This window comes from Triturus cristatus, chromosome 6 (assembly GCF_964204655.1).
Source record: "Triturus cristatus chromosome 6, aTriCri1.1, whole genome shotgun sequence".
NCBI lineage: Eukaryota > Metazoa > Chordata > Amphibia > Caudata > Salamandridae > Triturus > Triturus cristatus.
In genome coordinates, this window is record NC_140589.1 from 1265464292 (window position 1) to 1265483689 (window position 19398).

At 46.1% G+C, this 19398-nt stretch overlaps 1 protein-coding gene across 2 annotated transcripts in view; it reads left to right on the top strand.

Moving 5' to 3' along the window:
• PDE10A (phosphodiesterase 10A) overlaps positions 1-19398 on the top strand; it is a 1160934-nt gene that overhangs the window by 905500 nt on the left and 236036 nt on the right. For both annotated transcript variants that reach the window (XM_085612212.1, XM_085612213.1), the window contains exon 18: positions 2102-2274. In XM_085612212.1, the coding sequence (XP_085468338.1) occupies positions 2102-2274 (173 nt within the window). The remainder of the gene's footprint in view (positions 1-2101; positions 2275-19398) is intronic.

Here is a 19398-nt window from a genome sequence, read left to right on the forward strand (position 1 = left end):
TTTAGCCTTTGGCTTTATCAAATATTGTTTGTGAACCTGCGGTTCATTGCTTAAAGGACCCACTTGTGGTGTTTCACCTTTATCCTATCCCACTTTATATTTGTATAACTCAAGAGCCAGTTGTAATGCCCATTTTGAGGCATACTGGTAATTAGGCACCGTGGGCACTTGTGAAGAGTATGCTTCCAATATAACTTCCTTACGTGATGGAGCCTCAGTTCTACGCTGTTGGGGGCCGTCTCCTTCTGCAAGTATTATGCTTCCAATATAACTTCCTTACGTGATGGAGCTTCAGTTCTACGCTGTTGGGGGCAGTCTCCTTCTGCAAGTATTATGTCATAGGAATCAGTCAATTGACTCCAGAAGATCAAGGAGATTGTTTGTTCAGTATCCGCTTCAATCTGAATCTGGACTTTACCAACATAATCTGGTTGAGTAGACCTATGCAGTTGTAGGTATTTTAAACTAAAAGCTTATTTAGGCACTATTTGTCCAAAAATCTCCTACACATACGAATGATGGTAATTGTCATGGTAGTGCCAGAAGTCCTACTATAGAACAAGGTAAATATCCGGAATACCTCACAGACCATTCTTATCTTTCTCTCCCCGTTAGATTAATCCTAACTACTATCTAAATATGTTATCAGCATGGTGGTTTCAAGGTCATTGTACTGGCGGTATGGTTATTAGTATTCCGTATCTGTGTATATGCCAAGCCGTGTAATATTCCTGCATACGTCAGAAAACTATTGGATCTGCAGTTGGATAGTGTACTTCAGCATGTCACTCTAACAATTAATCCTTGTATCTGCTCCACCCAAATCCTCTGTACACTTTAGGCCTTCCCCTTCGATGTTCTGTGTACACGGGAGGGGGAACTAATTCGAAATTTCTCATAGCATCGCTCCAGCACACTAGCAGCATTTCTGTAACAGAAGTACATGGGAGACAGGCAAATGTTGCAATCTCATTTCCTTTCAAGCCTGGTTTGTGCGAGGCCAGATGGCCTTGCAGATCTAAACATTGCAAATAGTCCTGCAGCTTTTTTGGAGAATGGAAAACTTCAGGTCTCTATTTTGTTAGGAGGACTAAAGTCAACTTAATGCTCTGAAAATGTCCAAAAATATTATGGTTATCTTGCACACAAAGTTAACATTATTATTCAAAATATTTGTTTTCAAGGCCTTAAGACTGACACACACATGCTCTCACTCTCTAAAAAGATAGCATTCTCAGGTTGGCATACAGTCAGGCCTGGTTTGTATATAACATGCATGTATTATCAGGCAGGCCCTTCCACACACACGACGCCCTATTCCCCAAAGGTCACTGACTGGGCACGAGTATTTCGTGGACGAGTGACGCGCTAGATAGCATGAGAGACGCTATTATTGTGTCCCGAGAGCAACCAAACATTTTCGATGATTTCACTGTAAAGTGTACTCTTCTCTAAACAGCAAAGTGAACATGATTGTGTTGAGGATGGTAATTTCTCCTTTACTTTGTAAATGTTTTTCATGATTTCCGAGTATTCTCAGTGTCAAATGAGTGTCATGTGGAATGTTTCGTCAACAAAGTTTTGTCAAAATCTTACCTGTAGAATATAAACTGGGAAAAATAATTTGGCCCTATGTATTGTAACAAACGTTTCATTAGATCTTGTATGGCTTGATGAATAGCATTGAAATCATGATCCATAGATTTTATTTTCTGCAGGGTAATAAATCGGACTTGATTGTAAAACTTTGTAGCACAAAATCTCTGTACATTTCTGATATCTTCTTACACTCTCTAGAAACGCAACTCTGAATCTAAAGATTGAGGATTGGGATGCAATGCAGCAATCGCTGCTGGTTCATTTAAGGGAAGGGGCCCTGATGGGAAGTCCACAAAAGGTTCTTGGTTGACTCCCCTTCTGGGCACACAGCCTGGAAGTGACACCACTTCCGGAATGGGACTTGCAGCCTATCACTTTTGTGTTTGATAGAAGGTATCCTTTTTATTTTGAACAACTTAATTAGCTCACGACTAAAATTACAGCAAGAAATGTCTCCTGTTTTGGGCTTATGCTTTTCACCTGTGTTTGTTTTTCCTCATAGCTGGAAGGGCACAATATCTTCTCCACACTGAACTCCACGGAGTACGAGCAGGTGCTAGAAATCATCCGCAAAGCCATCATCGCAACAGACCTTGCACTTTACTTTGGAAACAGAAAGCACTTGGAAGAGCTGCATCAGGCGGGTTCCCTAAACCTAAACAACCAAGGACATAGGTAAAGGCTGATAGTGAAATCTATGTTACCATTAAGCACAGCTGGAAAGCATTGCCATCTAGTGTTTACTTGCATGATTGCTCTGCTTCGTAAGTTATTTTTCCTCATTTAGTAACGCCTGCTTCTCGTGCATTTTAAATTATATTGCTTTGATCATACTTTCTAATATTGGGTTAATGGGCACAGTCTTTCTGTAGATTCCTCTTTCTTGGCAGACTAGGACTCGGGTGACCCCAATAGTAAATCTATCTGCATTATCAGAAGTGGCCTTCCTTTCAGCACAATGTAGCACCTTGTGCATTCTTTACTTTCCATTCTTTTTTGCGCCACAAGCTCATGGGACTTCTAAGATGCTTCATAATTCCGTGTAATTATAAGTAAGTATATTCTTCTTGTTTACAGGATCCCTCACAGTCAGTTATCCAAAACCGATCTCTTAAATATGTGTTTACTGAGTGTGTATGTTTAATAATGCACAAAAATGCTTAGTGTGGTTTTTGGGGCTCTCTTAGTCACTTCCCCAGTAATGCCAGTGCTGCTTAGTCAAGTAAAGGTTTGAGGTACCATGAGGTTATCTTTGGGTGTTCCATACTCAGTGTATTTGCTACTCATTCACTCCAAATAAGGGATACCTCGATTCGTGTGGCATTTTTGCATTTATAACCTGCACTTATAACCTGCATCCAGAACTGTCTATCTCAGTTTGTGTAAGAGGACTATTCCACAGGGTCAAACAGATCGTCTATCCAGGAAAAGGAATACAAGCCCAAACGTAGGAGTTAGAGTTACTAAAACATAAACAAATATTTTTTGTAAGGCTGGCATCCAGATGGTATGAAGCCTGTTGGGTAAGTATAGTTTTCTATGTTGAAACATAACACTCACCTTCCTATCTAACTCATCAGATGCCCTGGAAGTTCCAATATTTTGACTCCTCTGGCTGAGAGAGAGGACTACTGCTGTATTTCAGTGTTGCTACGACCTCTAGTAAGCTTCTGTACCAGAAATGGCTACTCTTATTCTTCCTGTGCTAGTGATTGCCACGTCTCTCTCTTCCACAACTCTCCATTGCTTTGGGACAATACCTCATTAGTCTCACTTCCCTGTCTGCATTCTGTTGCTTTTATTTGTTGCGGTCGACTAGTTGGAATCTGACTTGCTGCTTGTTTTTTGAGATGTACAAGAGATAATTTATGTATTTTATATTTTCTCTGGAAAGAATTAAAGGCTAAAATTTCATGAAAGTGATTTTTCAGGTGGTTAAGCTTAAACAGGAAAGCAGTTGAAAGGAATCCCTAAAGGGGTGATGTGATCAGAGCTTTTGGCTACCAAGAACTGGGAAGTTGATGGTTTTGAGGATGCCTGTTGAGTAAGCGAAGACTGATTTGGAAAGGCTCTACCACTATCTGTAAGTCGCCCGGGCAAATAGGTGGCAAGAGCTTTCAGAGAGTGTGAAGTTGTTATGAAGTTATTTTAGTAGTTTTGGTGAAATAATCAAGGAACGAGGAAGGTAGAGGTGCAAAATAAAACCAAGAATTCTTTTTAAGGAAGTACCGAGAGGTGAAAGTAAATGTCCACAAGATCAGGTAGTAGATAGATGACCAGGAGAGATGTGACAAAATTCTGTTTTGTAGAGGTTAACTTAAGATAAAGAAGTCTATCCGTCGAGTTTGGAAGAATCTCAGCCAGTTGCTGTCTTACAGAGAGACACTTTAAGGTAGAAATTGGTATAATTTATATATCGATGAACAATTAAGTCATGCCCGCGTACAGTACATTGTACTTGTTCCATGTTTAGATGTAAAATAGTTGAAGCCAGCATCCTCTCTTGGTTGGGTGCAGTATTGTAGTGGGAGGAGGGGGATCAAGGGGATCCAGACTTTGCAGTGTTCCAACAAAGAAAGGCTGGAACCAGCCTAGTGCCGTTACTCCTGCAGCCATACACATCTCAAGTTTGCTTGGTGCAAGATGCCATGATTTATTGCATCAAAAGCTGCTTACAATTCACAGAGGACTAGTAGACCTGTATTACCATCATCGAGGATCTACAGTGTCATCCCATACCAGCCAACCTGCCTGGTAGGATCTAAATGTGCATTTGCATTGTAGTAGCAAAAGTGGAGTATGTTCTACTCCAGGTACTTGCTGCTTCCTAAATGTTGTCTTTGTCCTACACTGGATCTCATGAGGGTCACCAGATATGTCAAACATGAAAAATTCATTGGAGTCCCCTTGGTACAGATTGTAATGATCACTCTGACCATTCGGGACACACACCTAATTATAATCCAATTTTTCTCGTGGCACACTGCTGGCTTTTGAATCGCTAAACACATAGAAATAAATTAGCTCACTTCAAAAGACGTACACTTGCGATTCCCTGGATTTTGATTAGCATTAGGAAATCCTCCCACATCCCTTCTTACCCTGTTAAATGAATAGGGGATATCCTAAGGGACAGAAGCTGTATTTCCTTTCTCAGAGGGAAGGGTCAACCATGTTCAATTGATTGGCTCACGGAAATTACAAGCATGTAGAACAAGGAGGTGATGCAGGCCTCTGCATCTGTATTTAGATTCTCTTGAGGGGTGGATATTAGCACTGACTCATTCTTTGGTTATTAATGATTTACAAGTTTTGAAAACTTTGCCAAAAGAACACATTGATTGAAAAAGTTTATGCTTACCAATTAAGCTTATCCATATCTGACCTTCTCCCCTCTTGGTATACTCTTAGTGAATTCCTGAACCTGTTGAGATGAGATTCTAGAGCTGAACTCATTTTAAATGTTGTATTTGCTGGCGGTGATGCCCACGGTATTCAATTACCATGAGTATTCCAGCATTCTTCTCAGGTCCCTGGTCAAGGGTTTTTATTTCTTCTTAGACTAACTGTGCAGTGGGTTAAAGCTGAACTGATGCACAACCGTTGTTTGGAAAAATAGCTTTTCATGAGGTGTGCTCTGCACCATACCTTAAATCAACTCTCCATGACTTTAATCTTTTCCTCTACTCCATAGTCTGCAAAACCTGCAGCACACCATCAGGATTCCAACACTTGTCCTTTACAAGGCACAGCTGTTAGCCTCTGTAGACACTTTGATCTCTGTAGTCTCACCAGACATTCCCCATGTGTATGCTCTTCGAGCCAATACACAGCTTCTCTTTACGTCTTTTGACCTTAAAGACTTCCTCATTACGATCATTCTATGAGTGAGTTTCAGGCACTGTTGGTGCAACCTCCCTACTCCATTTTTCTGGACAAACTGGCTCTGAGGAATCGGATGGCCTATTTTCCTTAAGTTGAGACTCCTTTCCACTTTGGACAATACATCAATCTCCAGCATTCTTTGCCCCTCCTCACCCTTTGATTGAGATGGGGAGGCCCCATTGATTTTGACCCCAAAAGAGCTTTAAGCTTTTTCATCATAGGCCATCAGTTGGTTGATCAGCTTTTTTTGTGGGGTTCTCCAGTGAATACAAAAGTGAGGCTGTGCGAAAGAGGACTCGGTCGAAGTGGATTTTCCTCTGCATTCAGAGCTGCTACTCTGTTACCAAAAAGCAGCCTTCAGAAGGAGTGTGAGCCTGTTCCACCAGGGCTAAGCCTGCTGCCACTACATTGCCATGCAGAATGCTTGCCCTTGACCTCTGCCAGGATGTGACATGGTTGTCGGTGTGCACGTTCATAAGCACCACTGCCTTGACAGCTAGGTCTGATTTGAAGGGCATTTCGCCTGTTCAGTACTGCAGAACGTTTAGGTCTGTCCACTCTAGAGAACCGCCACCTTTGTGGAGTTACTGTTTTGGTGTCTATTCTAAAGTTAAAGTCCAGAATCTGTAGATAGAGGTATCCATCAGAAAAATAAATCACTTACTTTCAAGATTAGTCTTTAGATGGCTACTCTAACTGCAGATTCTTCTCCAGTTTGTAGAGTGGGCTCTTTTATCATCTAAAAAGGTCGAAAGTTAGAAATCTGCAAATTGGTACTTCTCCGCATCGGAGGGTGTGGAAAGATTCAAGCAAGAAACTGACATCAATGTGCAAAGGTGACACTTATGTGCAGCTCAGCTCCATCATTTCCGGGATGGTACTGAGCCACACGGTGCCACTTAACTGTGGACAGGAGCAGTGCTAAAACCTTCACCCATTCAGTCTGACGCCTGGGAAATATTCTAAATGTGAGGAATCTACAATTTGAGTATCCACTAAAAAGAGATTTATCAAAGGTAAATAATTTGTTTCACGGGCAAGACACAGGATTTGACACCCGCACAAGAAAAAAATTAAATGGAAACCAATCCTCTGCATAAGTGAGCTTTCCCTAATAGATTATCAATTGTTATCACGCAGTCAAACCTAATTGTATTTGATTTTTTTTTAGGTACTTTTTTCAAACTAAGTTGTCTCTGAGCCCAGTGCAGTGTGCGAGGCATAACACAAAATAGCAGGGGTGCTCTGCTTATTGTGGCGAGGGGCCTCTGCAGTTGCCACCACCTGCCTGTTATTGCCAGCGTCGAGATCTCAGAAAGGCAACTTCATGGGCATAGCAAGGCCTTATCTAAGCACGCTTCCTGAAACTGCCCATGTTACTCTCCTGGCACTTTTTAATTAATTTTTATTCTAGTCCTTTTCATTCCTGAAAATGTACTGCTAATCACCTGTAAGTAGATGTAGCCCCTCCCTTTCCCTATTCATACCTCCACACTACCACATGCTATAAATTAAATAAGTTCTCCAGCATTGTATCTTTTATAGATTCGCATGCTTGAATCATCCCCGTCGTCATGGTGGGAGTCCCACGGTAACAGTAGAAATAGTAGTAATTAATACATTACATAGACCTCCATAGAAAGAAAACTCAATTGAGTACTCCTTCAGCCTCATTTTATAACTTCCAACGTTCAGCTAATCACAGCAGAGACCTCAGAGTAACCCTCTCCACAGAGCAACCACACCTCAGTATTCTTACTGCACGTCATGTGTTAGAGAGTCTCTCTGAGATATGCTCAGTGACAGTTGTTTTTTTCAACTCTTGACCTCTAGCTTCCAGCTCAAGGTATTCCTTTCTGTGACTTTCAAAATGTCAGATAAAAAAGGGTTGTTTAGGCCTTGTGAAACGTGTTGGAAATCCAGACTTTTCTCAGAAGATCCCCACAAGCAATGTGTCTATTGCCTCTACCCTGACTATAAACCATGGGAATGCAAATACTGTCGAACCTTCTCGGCCAAGACCCTCAAGGATAGGGAAGGAAGACTGCTCCTTTGGCTCCAGAAGAAAAAAGCTGTTTCTGAATCTGGCTCGGAGACTGAGGAAACACCCCATTATTCCTCCAGAAAAAGAAAAGGCAGCAGCTTCTCTTCTCAACAAGGGGACTCCAAAAGATCAAAATCGCAGGAGCAGGAAAAATCTGAGGAGAACCACCACAAAAAACAGGTAGAAGTGGCTTCAAAATCATCTTCTGCTCCAGTCTCTGCTTCTTTGACTACTTTGAGGGATCTTTCTTCTCGGCTTCGTCGACCAGAGCTATCGCTGTTGGTAGACCTGAAGTGAGTTCTTCGCCAGCGACAATGTCAACGGTCACAACGTCGACGGCTACTGCCTCAACAGGACTGCAGTTGACTTTGACAACGCCGTCATCGTCGACGAGACCATCACCGTCGAGGAGACCTTCATTGACAAGTCTTCCTCTACCAACGAGAACTTCTCCATCGACGATGCTGTCCTAATTTCCGCCGACGGTGGTGGTATCAGCGTCGACATGCACGTCAACGGGAGAAGAAATCCCTTTGAGATTATCAAAAATACAGGATTTTTCAAAGATATCTCCTTTGCCTACAGCACGTCTGCTTGACTTTCAGGAGTCTGAAGATGATTGTATGTTTGGCCCTGCGTATAGTCCTTCTCAACTAAAGGTTAAGTGTCAGGACACTGAAGATGAAGACTTGGAGGACAATGGCCCCTCCTTTTACTTAGCAGGAGAGTATTCGTTCACTGATACGGCTACTGTAGAACAGCCAGAATCTTTTCAAGAACATTATCCCTATGAAGAAGAAGATCCTCGCCATTTTAGAGAACATCTATTAATGTCCCGGTATCGTTGGTGACAGACTTGCGTTGTATGTTAAATGATTATGATTATGACAGACGCTTGCCTGAGGCTAATGCTCTGCAACATCCTCAGGAGGAGGTGCCTCAACCTGCCCCTGTAGAGCACGCAGGACAAGTAACACCTAAGCCCACAAGGGAAAAGGATTTTCCTCCTCCAATTATTGCTGACGATACTCAAAATGTGGACCAATAACAAGTAGAGGAAGGAGAGATACACATTGATATTGACACCCAGGATGAATAGATGATTGCATAGTTCCCACGCCATCATCTCGTATCCCTCCTCCAGCAGACTCTCTCCCTGCTGACATTAGGAGCTTTCATGACCTGCTGGAACGCGCATCGAAGCGCTTTGATCTGCCTATTCCAGTTAAACAGAGTGAGTGTTGTATGACTTTGAGCCAGGCACTCAGGGATCCATTAGGGCAATTCCCATAGTGGATTACTTATGGCAAGAAGGTCTTAAACTGATGAGAACACCAGCTTCTATTCCAGTGGTGATTCAGAAACTGGACAAGAAGTACAAAGCCCCTGATAATTCACCCACATGCCTAATTGGTAATCCTAGGCCGGATTCTGTAATTATGCAGGCCGCACGAAGAAGAGCTAAAAACCTGGCATATGTGTTCTGCACCTTCGGAGAAAGAAGGTTGCCCGCTGGACAACATCGGAAAAAGGTTTTCCGCTCTGGCGGCTACCTCTATAAGAGCTTTGAACGCTATGGCCATTCTGGGAAGGTACGACTGACAGATGTGGTCGGACCTATCTTCCCACCTAGAACATCTTCCTGAATATAAGAAAAAGGAAGCAAGGGATATCTTATTGGAAGGAGAAAGGGCTTCCACTGAGATTATAGAGATGGCTACGGATATCTGCTCTACTTCCTTTTCATATGGCAGGAGCAGCGGGGAAGAGTTCGAGGGCAGTATACAGCTAGACCGCAGTTCCAGCAGCGGTTTCAACATTACCCTCAAAGCACCTATCAAACATATAATCAACCTTTCAGGTCCAGCACTGCATCGTCCTATTTACGGCCCACTGGTTGTGAAAGGCAGCAATCTGCTGGGAGATCGCAGTATTCGAACAAAAGGCAATGAGTTTCACCAGGCCCCTGCCACTGCAGTCCCACAACAATTCGATCCAATTTGCTCAAACTTCTTAAAAAAAAATGGATGTCCATCTCGTCGGACAAATGGGTTTTAGATATCTTCCATCACCGTCACACCCTGGAGTTTGTACAGCATCCTCCAGTTTCCCCTCCTCCGAAGGTACCTCTTCGTCATCTACCAGATCTCAAGAGGGAAATAAAACAGATTTTTCCAAACGTGCCATAGAAAAGGGTACCCTTTCATCAGGGCAATCGGGGGTTTTATTCCCATTTCTTCTTAATCAAAAAGAAAACAAGGAAATGGAGGCAGGTCTTGGACCTCCGGTTGTTGAACAAATTCATCAGAGACCAGTCGTTCAAAATGTTGTCTCTGCAGGAAATCCTTCTTATGGTAAAAGGGGATTATCTGTCATATCTCGATCTTCTCAGTGCTTATTTTCACATCACCATTAATCCCAAGCAAAGAAGATATCTCAGGTTTGAAGTGGTGGGGTGCCATTATAAGTTCACAGTGCTTCCCTTCCATTTGAAATCAGCCCCAGGGTCTTCACCAAATGCCTGGCTCCGATAGCTGCCTCTCTGAGACGTTCAGGCCACCAGGTATTTCCCTACCTGGATGACTGGTTAATACAAGCACCTTCGTCTCAGGTAGCCAGAATCTAGAAAAGTCTTCTCTCATTCCTTCCAACTCTCTGACTTTCCTAGGAGCTTGCATCGATACAAATCTCGGCAAGGCCTTTCCTACTCCCGAAAGGGTCTTGCATCTCCAGGAGATGACACGCCTTCTAGCATCAAAAAGGTCAGTTTCAGTCAGAAAGTACTAATCTATGCTGGGGATGATGCCCTCATGCATTCAACTAATTCCCAATTGCCGTCTTTGTATGCACCCACTGCAGGAGCAACTGGACACTTAATGGGTTCAATCCAGGGGGTCATTCAACGACATGCTCCCAATCTCGACGATTATGAAAACTGCGATGTCTTGGTGGAAGACCAAGGAAAACCATACTGAGGGTCTATGTTTCATTCACTCAACTCCTCAGTTTGTGATGATGTCGGATGCGTCAATGGAGGGTTGGGGGGCTCACCTCCAAGAGCTACAGGTGCACGTAAAGTGATCCAAACATGCGTTGAAATGTCACATAAACCCTCTAGAATTAAGAGCAGTGTTCTTGGGCCTGAAAGATTTCTTGCCTGATTCGGGGTTCTCCAGCTCTAGTCTGGACGGACAACACTATCACTATGTTCTATCTCCAAAAACAGGGTGGCATGAGATCTCAAGCTCGCTCTCTTCAAGCGCAGCAGATTTGGGAATAGCTTCTCCTCAATTAAATCTCACTACCAGTGGAGCATATGCCAGAGGTCCAAAATCAGTGGGTGGAGACTCTCAGCAGGGTGTCCAAACAGAGCAGCGAATGGGAGCTCAATGACCAGATGTTGCAGATGGTCATGGGGCTCATCAACATTAGATCTGTTCAGTACGTACCGCAACAAAAAGTGCACCTTTTACGCAAGCAGAACTCCTCAACCGGGATCGTGGGGAGACGCTTTTCTGCTCCCCTGGACAGAAAAATGTGCCTACGCCTCATCCCCCCCTCCCCCATTTCCTCTCATTCCTCGACTTCTCCCAAAAATTAAACGGGAGCCGTGCCGCTTCATTCTATCAAGTGATCTATCCTCAAATTCTCTCTTTTCACTTGTTGGCTTGGCTCCTCACTTTGCTGAATTCGGGAATTTGAACGTACCTAATGACTGTAATGTAATTTTACAAAATTCTCGAGCTCCTTCCACACTCAAGTGTTACTCTGCAAAATGGAAAAGGTTCTGGGTATTATGTATCACTCATTCAATACATCTGCTTTCATCCTCTCCGGGGGAGCAAGTATTGCCATATCTCTTGCACCTAGCCAAGGCGGGACTCTCACATTCTTCTTCTATTAAGATCCACCTTGCTGTGATTTCTAGATACAGACAATGTCTAGATCAATCCTCGTTGTGGTCTCATGGACTTTTTAAGGAATTTCTGAAAGGCCTCTTCAGGGCCTACCCACCGGTTAAATATCCTCTAGTGCTGTGGCAACTAAATACAGTTCTGTCTCAACTAATGCGTTCCCCATTTGAGCCTATACATAATGTCACTTAAAGTTTCCCTCTTGGAAGGTGGCCTTCCTCTTGGCCATTACGTCAGCCAGACGTATCAGCGAAATTCAATCATTCACTATAAAGGAACCATATCTTCAATTTCTGGCAGACGGTTATTCTACGTACCAATCCTTCTTTCATACAAAAGTACCACCATCTATCACCTCAATGAGCCTATAATTTTGCCTACATTTATGCCAAATCAGTCCTCAGTGGCGGAAAAATCTCTCCATTCTCTGGACATCAAACGCTGTTTGAAATTTTATCTACAAAGACCAAGATCCTTTCATAAGTCTTCTCAACTGCTGATTTCTTACTCTGCTCCCAGAAAGGGACTCACCCTAACTAGGGCCAGTATTGCTCGCTGGGTCATTTAAACTATTGTATTCTGCTGTGAAAAGGCTGGACATCCATTACCTGCAAGGGTGCAGGCCCCTTTGGACAAGAAAGGTCGCAACTTCTTCAGCCCTGTTTGCGGGGGCTTCTCTCCATGACACATGCAGGGCAGTAGCGTGGGCAAGGGCGCACACGTTCACAAAGTATTACTGCCTGGATGGTGGGAGAAAGGCATATATAGCTGTGGGACAAGCGGCACTTCGTCATCACACATGTATACTGCCTTTCACATATGTAGTTACTCACACATGTACCACTGAGATATACATTCAATCACTAACACACCCATACATACACTCACCCACCCATACAGTCCATGACAGATGCACTCTTAAAACCATGCACCCAGTGAATCACCCACTCACACATTTATGCACAGTCATACACAACCCACCCACACAAACACTCAGGCACCAATACAGTTACTCAGACAACCAATCAATAACCCATATCGACACTCATGCAGCTATTCGCAAACCCATGCAGCCGCTTACACACCAACAGACCGATGAATACAGACATTCACACAGTTTAGTCACTAACCCATGTATTCAGTAAGTTATGTTTAATCACTCACCTAGTAAATAATCCATTCGGACACTTATACACCCACTCATTCTTCAACACGCCTTTCCCTAAATATTTTAAAACTTATTTAAACTTTAGAGAAACAGTCACTGGATGATGTCATCAGTGATGTCATTTGAGATGTCATCAGTGATGTCACTGACCATGTCATGAGTGATGTAATATGTGACGTCATCAGCAGTGCATTGCGGGGGCGAGAGTTATAGTTAGCTGAACTAACTATAACGGGGGAATTTCCCGGGTTTTGTACGAGTGAAATGTCCAGCTAACTATAACTATCTCTAAAACCTATGGTTTTTTCAGTGAATTTCTAAGGTTTTTTAAATGCTAATTTCTAACTAGAATGTGCCTGAAACCTATGGTTTTTTCAGTGAATTTCAAAAGTTTTTTAAATGCTAGTTTCTAACTATGCCTACAGAGGTAGGACATGTGATGAAAGAAGAAACAACGCACAGAAAGAATAAAAAGAAATGCAGAAAAAAGCAACAGAAGTCCACAAAGACGAAGAAAACTGCAGGAAGAAGAAGAGATGTGCAGAAAGAACCAACAGAGGAGCAGAAAGTCCTCCTGCGCCCACAACTTTTTCAGACGGGTACTGATGGTAACTGAATCTGACTAACCAGGCCTAGAGCCAGTGGTATGCTAAAAGACCCTTAGAATACAGTGAAAACACCTACATACACTAGGGAACACTATGCCTTGGGGTACCCCTGTGATTACCATGACCTCCTCTGTAAGACCCTAGTATATAATAGGGCAGGGAGATTAAAACTACCTCTTAAAACGCACCACAGGGTGTGTTTGCACACTGGTGAAGGGAGGGGGGTGCCTGAGGTGACATGTGCAAACACGCCCTATGGGCGTTTTAATTTGGGGGATAAAGTCCCCTTGATTCCCGAGTGTCCCTTGGGTCCAACTACCGCACCAGGTTTCTGATGGATACATCTGCAGGTGGATTCCTCACCTTGTGAATATCCCTTGCGCCAGCAACATTCGGAAACTTTTGTAGCAGTCCACGCCGATGAGGCCGAAGACGACGTCACAGAGACACTGCTCCGCTCGCGACTCCGCTGACGTCACCGGCTCCATAAGAGGACCTCGTCGGCGTGATGACGTCAGTTCCCTTTTTTCCGCGCCGTCAAAGCCAACGGATTTCGGGAATCGCTGTTGTTAGCGTCGTTGATACTTTGTGTATTTTCATTGCTGTTTTCTGTCTTCTTTGAAGATGTCATCGAGGAAGTCTGGATTTAAGCCTTGCCGGGAGTGTGGCAAGCATATGTCCATCACTGACCCACATGAGGACTGTGTGTGGTGTTTTTCCTCGGACCACGATGTGGATGGTTGTACCAGCTGCCGTAAAATGAGCTCAAAGGCTTTGAAAGAACGGGAGGCAAAACTTTTTATTGCCAGGATTAAGAAGGAGAAGAGAGGGAGGAGGAAAACAAGATCGAGGTCTCGATCGAAGTCGAGGTCGGCTTCGAGGTCGACGTCGGGGCATGCTTCGAGAGCTAAGAAGCACAAGAAAAAGAGAAGGCATTGCTCTCGGCGTCATTCTGACAAGAGTACGGCGCCGAAGTCGAAGTCACCTGATCGGCGTCGAAGGGACTCCGTCTCTCCTTCTCCTGTGCCGGGTTCACCAGCTGGTCCTTCATCTCCAGTGGTCCCTTTGTCTCCGGCTTCGCCAGTTCCAGTCCGGACTCCGACGCCGGTCTCATACCCGGCTCCGGCTCCATCTCCGGCCCCGGAAGAGCTTCAAGTCCCGGGTGAGCCTGCGACGCCGTTGAATCCACCGTCGGCGCCGGTTGGCCCGAGTCCGGTGGGGCCTGACCAGTATCCTGCCTTTCCTGGGCCAGGTCAGGATCCTTCGCATTATTTAAATGCGATGTATGGGGTGTTTGCTCGTGCCATGTATGCCCCTGGTGCACCTACGGGTCCGATGGGTCCTTTGGCCTTTAACTTGGGAGTGCCGCAGGTGTATCCTCAGGCTCCTTTCTACCCATTTTATCCGGCGACGCCGTCTTGGAATCCTCCGGCTCCGAGAACGTCGACGCCGCTTCCATCCTCGCCGGCTCCGGCTCGACCTCGTTCGACGCCGAAGGCTCCGCTGGATCCACGTTCGACGCCGATGGCTCCACTGGCACCGGCGCCGTCGGAGTCGATTACGGCGCCGCCGAGGATTCGAATTCGCTCCAGGAGGGAGACTCAGAGGATTATTGAGGAGCAGAGATACCTTCAAGAGGAGGCGGAGGATGGAGAATTGGTAGAGTCGGATGAGGCTTTTGACGAGCTTAAGGAAGCTAGTGGCTTGGACCTTTCTCCTGAGTGGGAGATTACTCCGCCATCTGATGAGCCATCCAAGGATGTCGCACCCTACCATGCAGTCATAAGGAGAGCTGCGGAGTTGCTTGATCTCCAGCTTCCAACAACGGAGTTTAAGTCAAACATCTTGACTGAAGTCTTGCATTCTCCCACAGCGGTGTCAGAGCCTTTGCTTCCATTGAATGAGGCCATTGTGGAGCCTGTATTGGAGGTGTGGCGCAAACCTTTTTCTGCTCCTGCGGTTTCAAAGACGATCGCAAGGAGATACAGAGTGGCCCCAGGAGATCCTGAATTTTTGTCGTCCCATCCGTCACCAGAGAGTCTGGTGATTCAAGCGGCTTGTTCTGGGAAGTCTAAAGGTGCTTTTCCACAGGTCCCTGGGGACAGAGAGGCAAAAAGGCTGGATCAATCGGCAAAGAAGGTGTTTTCATCAGCCAGCATGGCTTTGAAGTCGACTAACGCCACATGTCTCTTGGGACGCTATGTTCACGCGCTGATGGACTCGGCTAAGAAACTGGCGCCGAAATTGCCTGAGGACGATAGATCTGGTTTTAACGACATCTTGGCTGATGCTCAGGCGGCTGCGCGGCAGGTGATTCAGAGTGGTCTGGACACTGCTGATTCTGTGGCAAGAGTCATGGGGTCGGCTGTTGCGACCAGGAGGAGTGCTTGGTTGAGAACATCGGAGTTTTCTCAAGATGTACAGTCGACCCTACTGGATCTACCGTTTGATGGGTCTGGCCTATTTGGGAAAAAGGCAGATGCTGCTCTGGAAAGATTCAAGGAGAGCAAGGCAACTGCTAAATCTTTGGGACTCCAGTCTCAGTCGAGAGGGTCTTTTAAGAGGTACAGGGGTTTTGGAAGATCATCCTTTCGTACCTATAGACAGACTCAGCAGCAGCAGCAAAGTTCCTCGTCCAGAGGTTACAGAGGAAGAATCAGGGGTCGCACACGTGGCTCTCGTCAGCTCTCCTCCTCCTCTTCCTCAGCCCCTCCCACCACCGCAAAACAGCCCTAGATCCGACATTCCGGATCATGTTGGTCCTGTGGGGGGCCGGCTTACCCATTTTCTACAAGATTGGGAATCTGTAACTACAGATCTCTGGGTTCTAGATCTTGTAGAAAATGGGTACGCCCTTCCCTTTCGGGAATTCCCTCCAAATTACCCTCCTTGCCAAGGGGTTTGTTCGGAGGACCACCGTCTTCTCCTGCAGGAGGAAGTCCTGAAGTTGTTTCAGAAAGGCGCGATAGTGGTGGTCCCGGAGCAGGAGAGGGGTCAGGGATGCTACTCCCGGTATTTCCTGATCCCGAAAAAGGACGGCAGATTGCGTCCGATATTAGACCTCAGAATCCTGAACTTTTACCTGAAACAGGAAAAGTTCAAGATGCTCACCCTTGCTCAGGTTCTTCAGGCGCTGAATCAGGAGGACTGGATGGTGTCGCTCGACTTGCAGGATGCGTATTTTCACATCCCCATTCTGAAGTCGCACAGGAAGTATCTCCGTTTCACGGTAGGGTCGCAACGTTATCAGTTTGCCGTCCTCCCGTTTGGTCTTACTTCGGCACCTCGAGTCTTCACGAAGGTGATGGCAGTGGTGGCAGCCCATCTCAGAAGATCGGGAATTTCGGTTTTCCCTTATTTGGACGACTGGCTGATCAAGGCGGAGTCGTCGGAGAAGGTGCTGTGTCATCTGCAGGATACAACTCGGCTGTTGTACAGATTGGGTTTTTCGATCAACGTGCCCAAATCTCACCTGGTGCCCTCTCAGCGCAACCTGTTCATAGGTGCGGTACTGGACACTACTGTGTGTCGAGCATTCCCTCCTCCTCAAAGGATTCTCGACATACAGGAAATGATTCCTTTGTTTTACAGCGGAGCGGTTGTTCCAGTTCTGAAGGTCCTTCGCCTGCTCGGTCTGTTCGCCTCCTGCATACTGTTGGTCAACCATGCACGCAGGCACATGAGGGCGCTCCAGTGGTGCCTCCGCAAGCAGTGTTATCAGCACAAGGGAGATCTCAGGGAGTCTGTGAGGATCTCCAGAGAAGCTGCAGCGGATCTATTTTGGTGGAGCGTGGAGGGCAATCTGTCCCAAGGAAAGCCCTTCCATATACCTCCATCGGTGGCCACGGTGATAACGGATGCATCCACCTTAGGGTGGGGTGCTCATCTGGGGGATCTGGAGATCAAGGGTCTTTGGTCTCCAGAGGAAAGGTTGCTTCACATCAACCTTCTGGAGTTACGGGCGATACGTTTGGCGCTCAAGGCCTTCCTCCCTTCCCTTCGCGGTCAGTCTGTTCAAGTCCTGACGGACAACACGACCGCGATGTGGTATATAAACAAACAGGGAGGAGTGGGGTCTCTTTGTCTCTGCAGAGAGGCCCTGCGTCTATGGTCCTGGGCTCAGGACCATCGGATTTGTCTGATGGCAAATCATCTGGCCGGAGTTCTGAACGTGCGTGCGGACAGTCTCAGTCGGCAGTTCTCTGCCGATCACGAGTGGAGGCTTCATCCAGAGGTGGTTCGTCACGTCTTTCGGACGTGGGGGACTCCTCGTGTGGATCTATTCGCCACTCACGAGAACGCTCACTGCCCGTCATTCTGCAGTCTCCAATATCCGTTGCAGGGAGCGTTGGGGGACGCGTTCCAGTTGAGTTGGGGCTCACGACTCCTTTACGCGTTTCCTCCCATACCCTTGATTCCTCGGGTTCTGAGGAAGATTCGCCAAGACCGGGCCCAAGTTATATTGATCGCCCCGGATTGGCCAAGAAGGGTGTGGTACACAGATCTTCTCCACCTCTCCTCGTGCCCTCCGCTCCGTCTCCCTCTGAGGGCAGACCTCCTCTCGCAGTCGGAGGGGCAGGTTCTACACCCCCACCTCCAGAGCTTACACCTTCATGCCTGGAGATTGAACGGGGCAACCTGAATTCTTTCTCTCTCCCGCCAGATGTGGTGGATGTTATTTTATCGGCCAGGCGACACTCCACCAAGTCCATTTACTCCTACAGGTGGTCTAAATTTGTTAAATGGTGTGGAGAGAGGTCCATTGATCCCTTGAAGGCTCGTCTGTCTAATATTCTACAGTTTGCCCTTTCTCTTGCCCAGCAAGGCTTTGCTGTGGCTACTGTGAAAGGATATCTATCGGCTCTATCGGCTTTCCTTTGTTTGCCGGATCAGCCGTCGCTGTTTAAGTCTCCTATTGTTCTTCGTTTTATAAAGGGTCTTACAAACAAATTTCCTCCAACTCCCTTTATTGTGCCTCAATGGGACTTGAACCTTGTCTTAACCTATCTCATGGGTTCTCCTTTCGAGCCCTTACATAAGTGTCCCATGAGGCACTTGTCTTTTAAGACGGTATTCCTCGTAGCAATCACCTCGGCAAGGAGGGTAAGTGAGCTTCAAGCTCTAAGTTCGAAACCCCCATTCTTGACCATTCATGCTGAACGAATGGTACTCAGGACCAGGGCTGCATTTTTGCCTAAGGTGGTAACTCCCTTCCATCTGGGGCAGTCCGTTACCCTTCCTTCTTTCTATCCTCCCCCACACCCTTCCAAGGAGGAGGAGAGACTTCACCGCTTGGACCCTAAGAGGGCGGTGAGCTTCTACCTGGACAGGACAAGGGATTCCAGGATTGATGACCAGCTCTTTGTGGGTTTTGCTGGCTGCAGAAAGGGTCGTGCGGTGCACAAGCGCACCCTTTCAAGATGGATTGTGCTTTGCATCAAGATCTGCTACTCCCTAGCTGGTAAGGAGCCTCCGGAGGGTTTGAGGGCTCATTCTACCAGAGCAAAGTCTTCCACTTCTGCCTTAGCTAGGGGTGTTCCGGTGGAGGACATTTGTAGGGCGGCAACTTGGGCCTCCCTCCACACTTTCGCAAAACATTATTGCTTAGACACCGAGGTGAGGAGGGACGGACATTTTGCTCGTTCCGTCCTTCAGGATTTTCTGGTATAGGGGGATGGACACCCTCCTCCGGGAGTGGGGACTGCTGTGGAATCTATTCACAAGGTGAGGAATCCACTGGCAGATGTATCCATCAGAAGAACAAATTACTTACCTTCGGTAACGCTTTTTCTGGTGGATACAATATCTGCCTGTGGATTCCTCACTGACCCACCCGCCTCCCCGTTGTCCATCCTTCTATACCAGTGACTCTATGCCTGTAATTCTTTTGATGGGTTTCAAATGTGTTTATCACTGTCAAAGGCATTATGTTATTTCTTCTGCTTTGTTATTTATTTTCCACACTGAGTGTGTTGATATGCATATTGTGTACTGTGTATACTGTTTATGTACATATTGCTGTCAGTCCGTCCGTGCGCCTCGAAGGCACGGAAAAAAGGGGCGGAACTGACGTCATCACGCCGACGAGGTCCTCTTATGGAGCCGGTGACGTCAGCGGAGTCGCGAGCGGAGCCGTGTCTCTGTGACGTCGTCTTCGGCCTCATCGGTGCGGACTGCTAC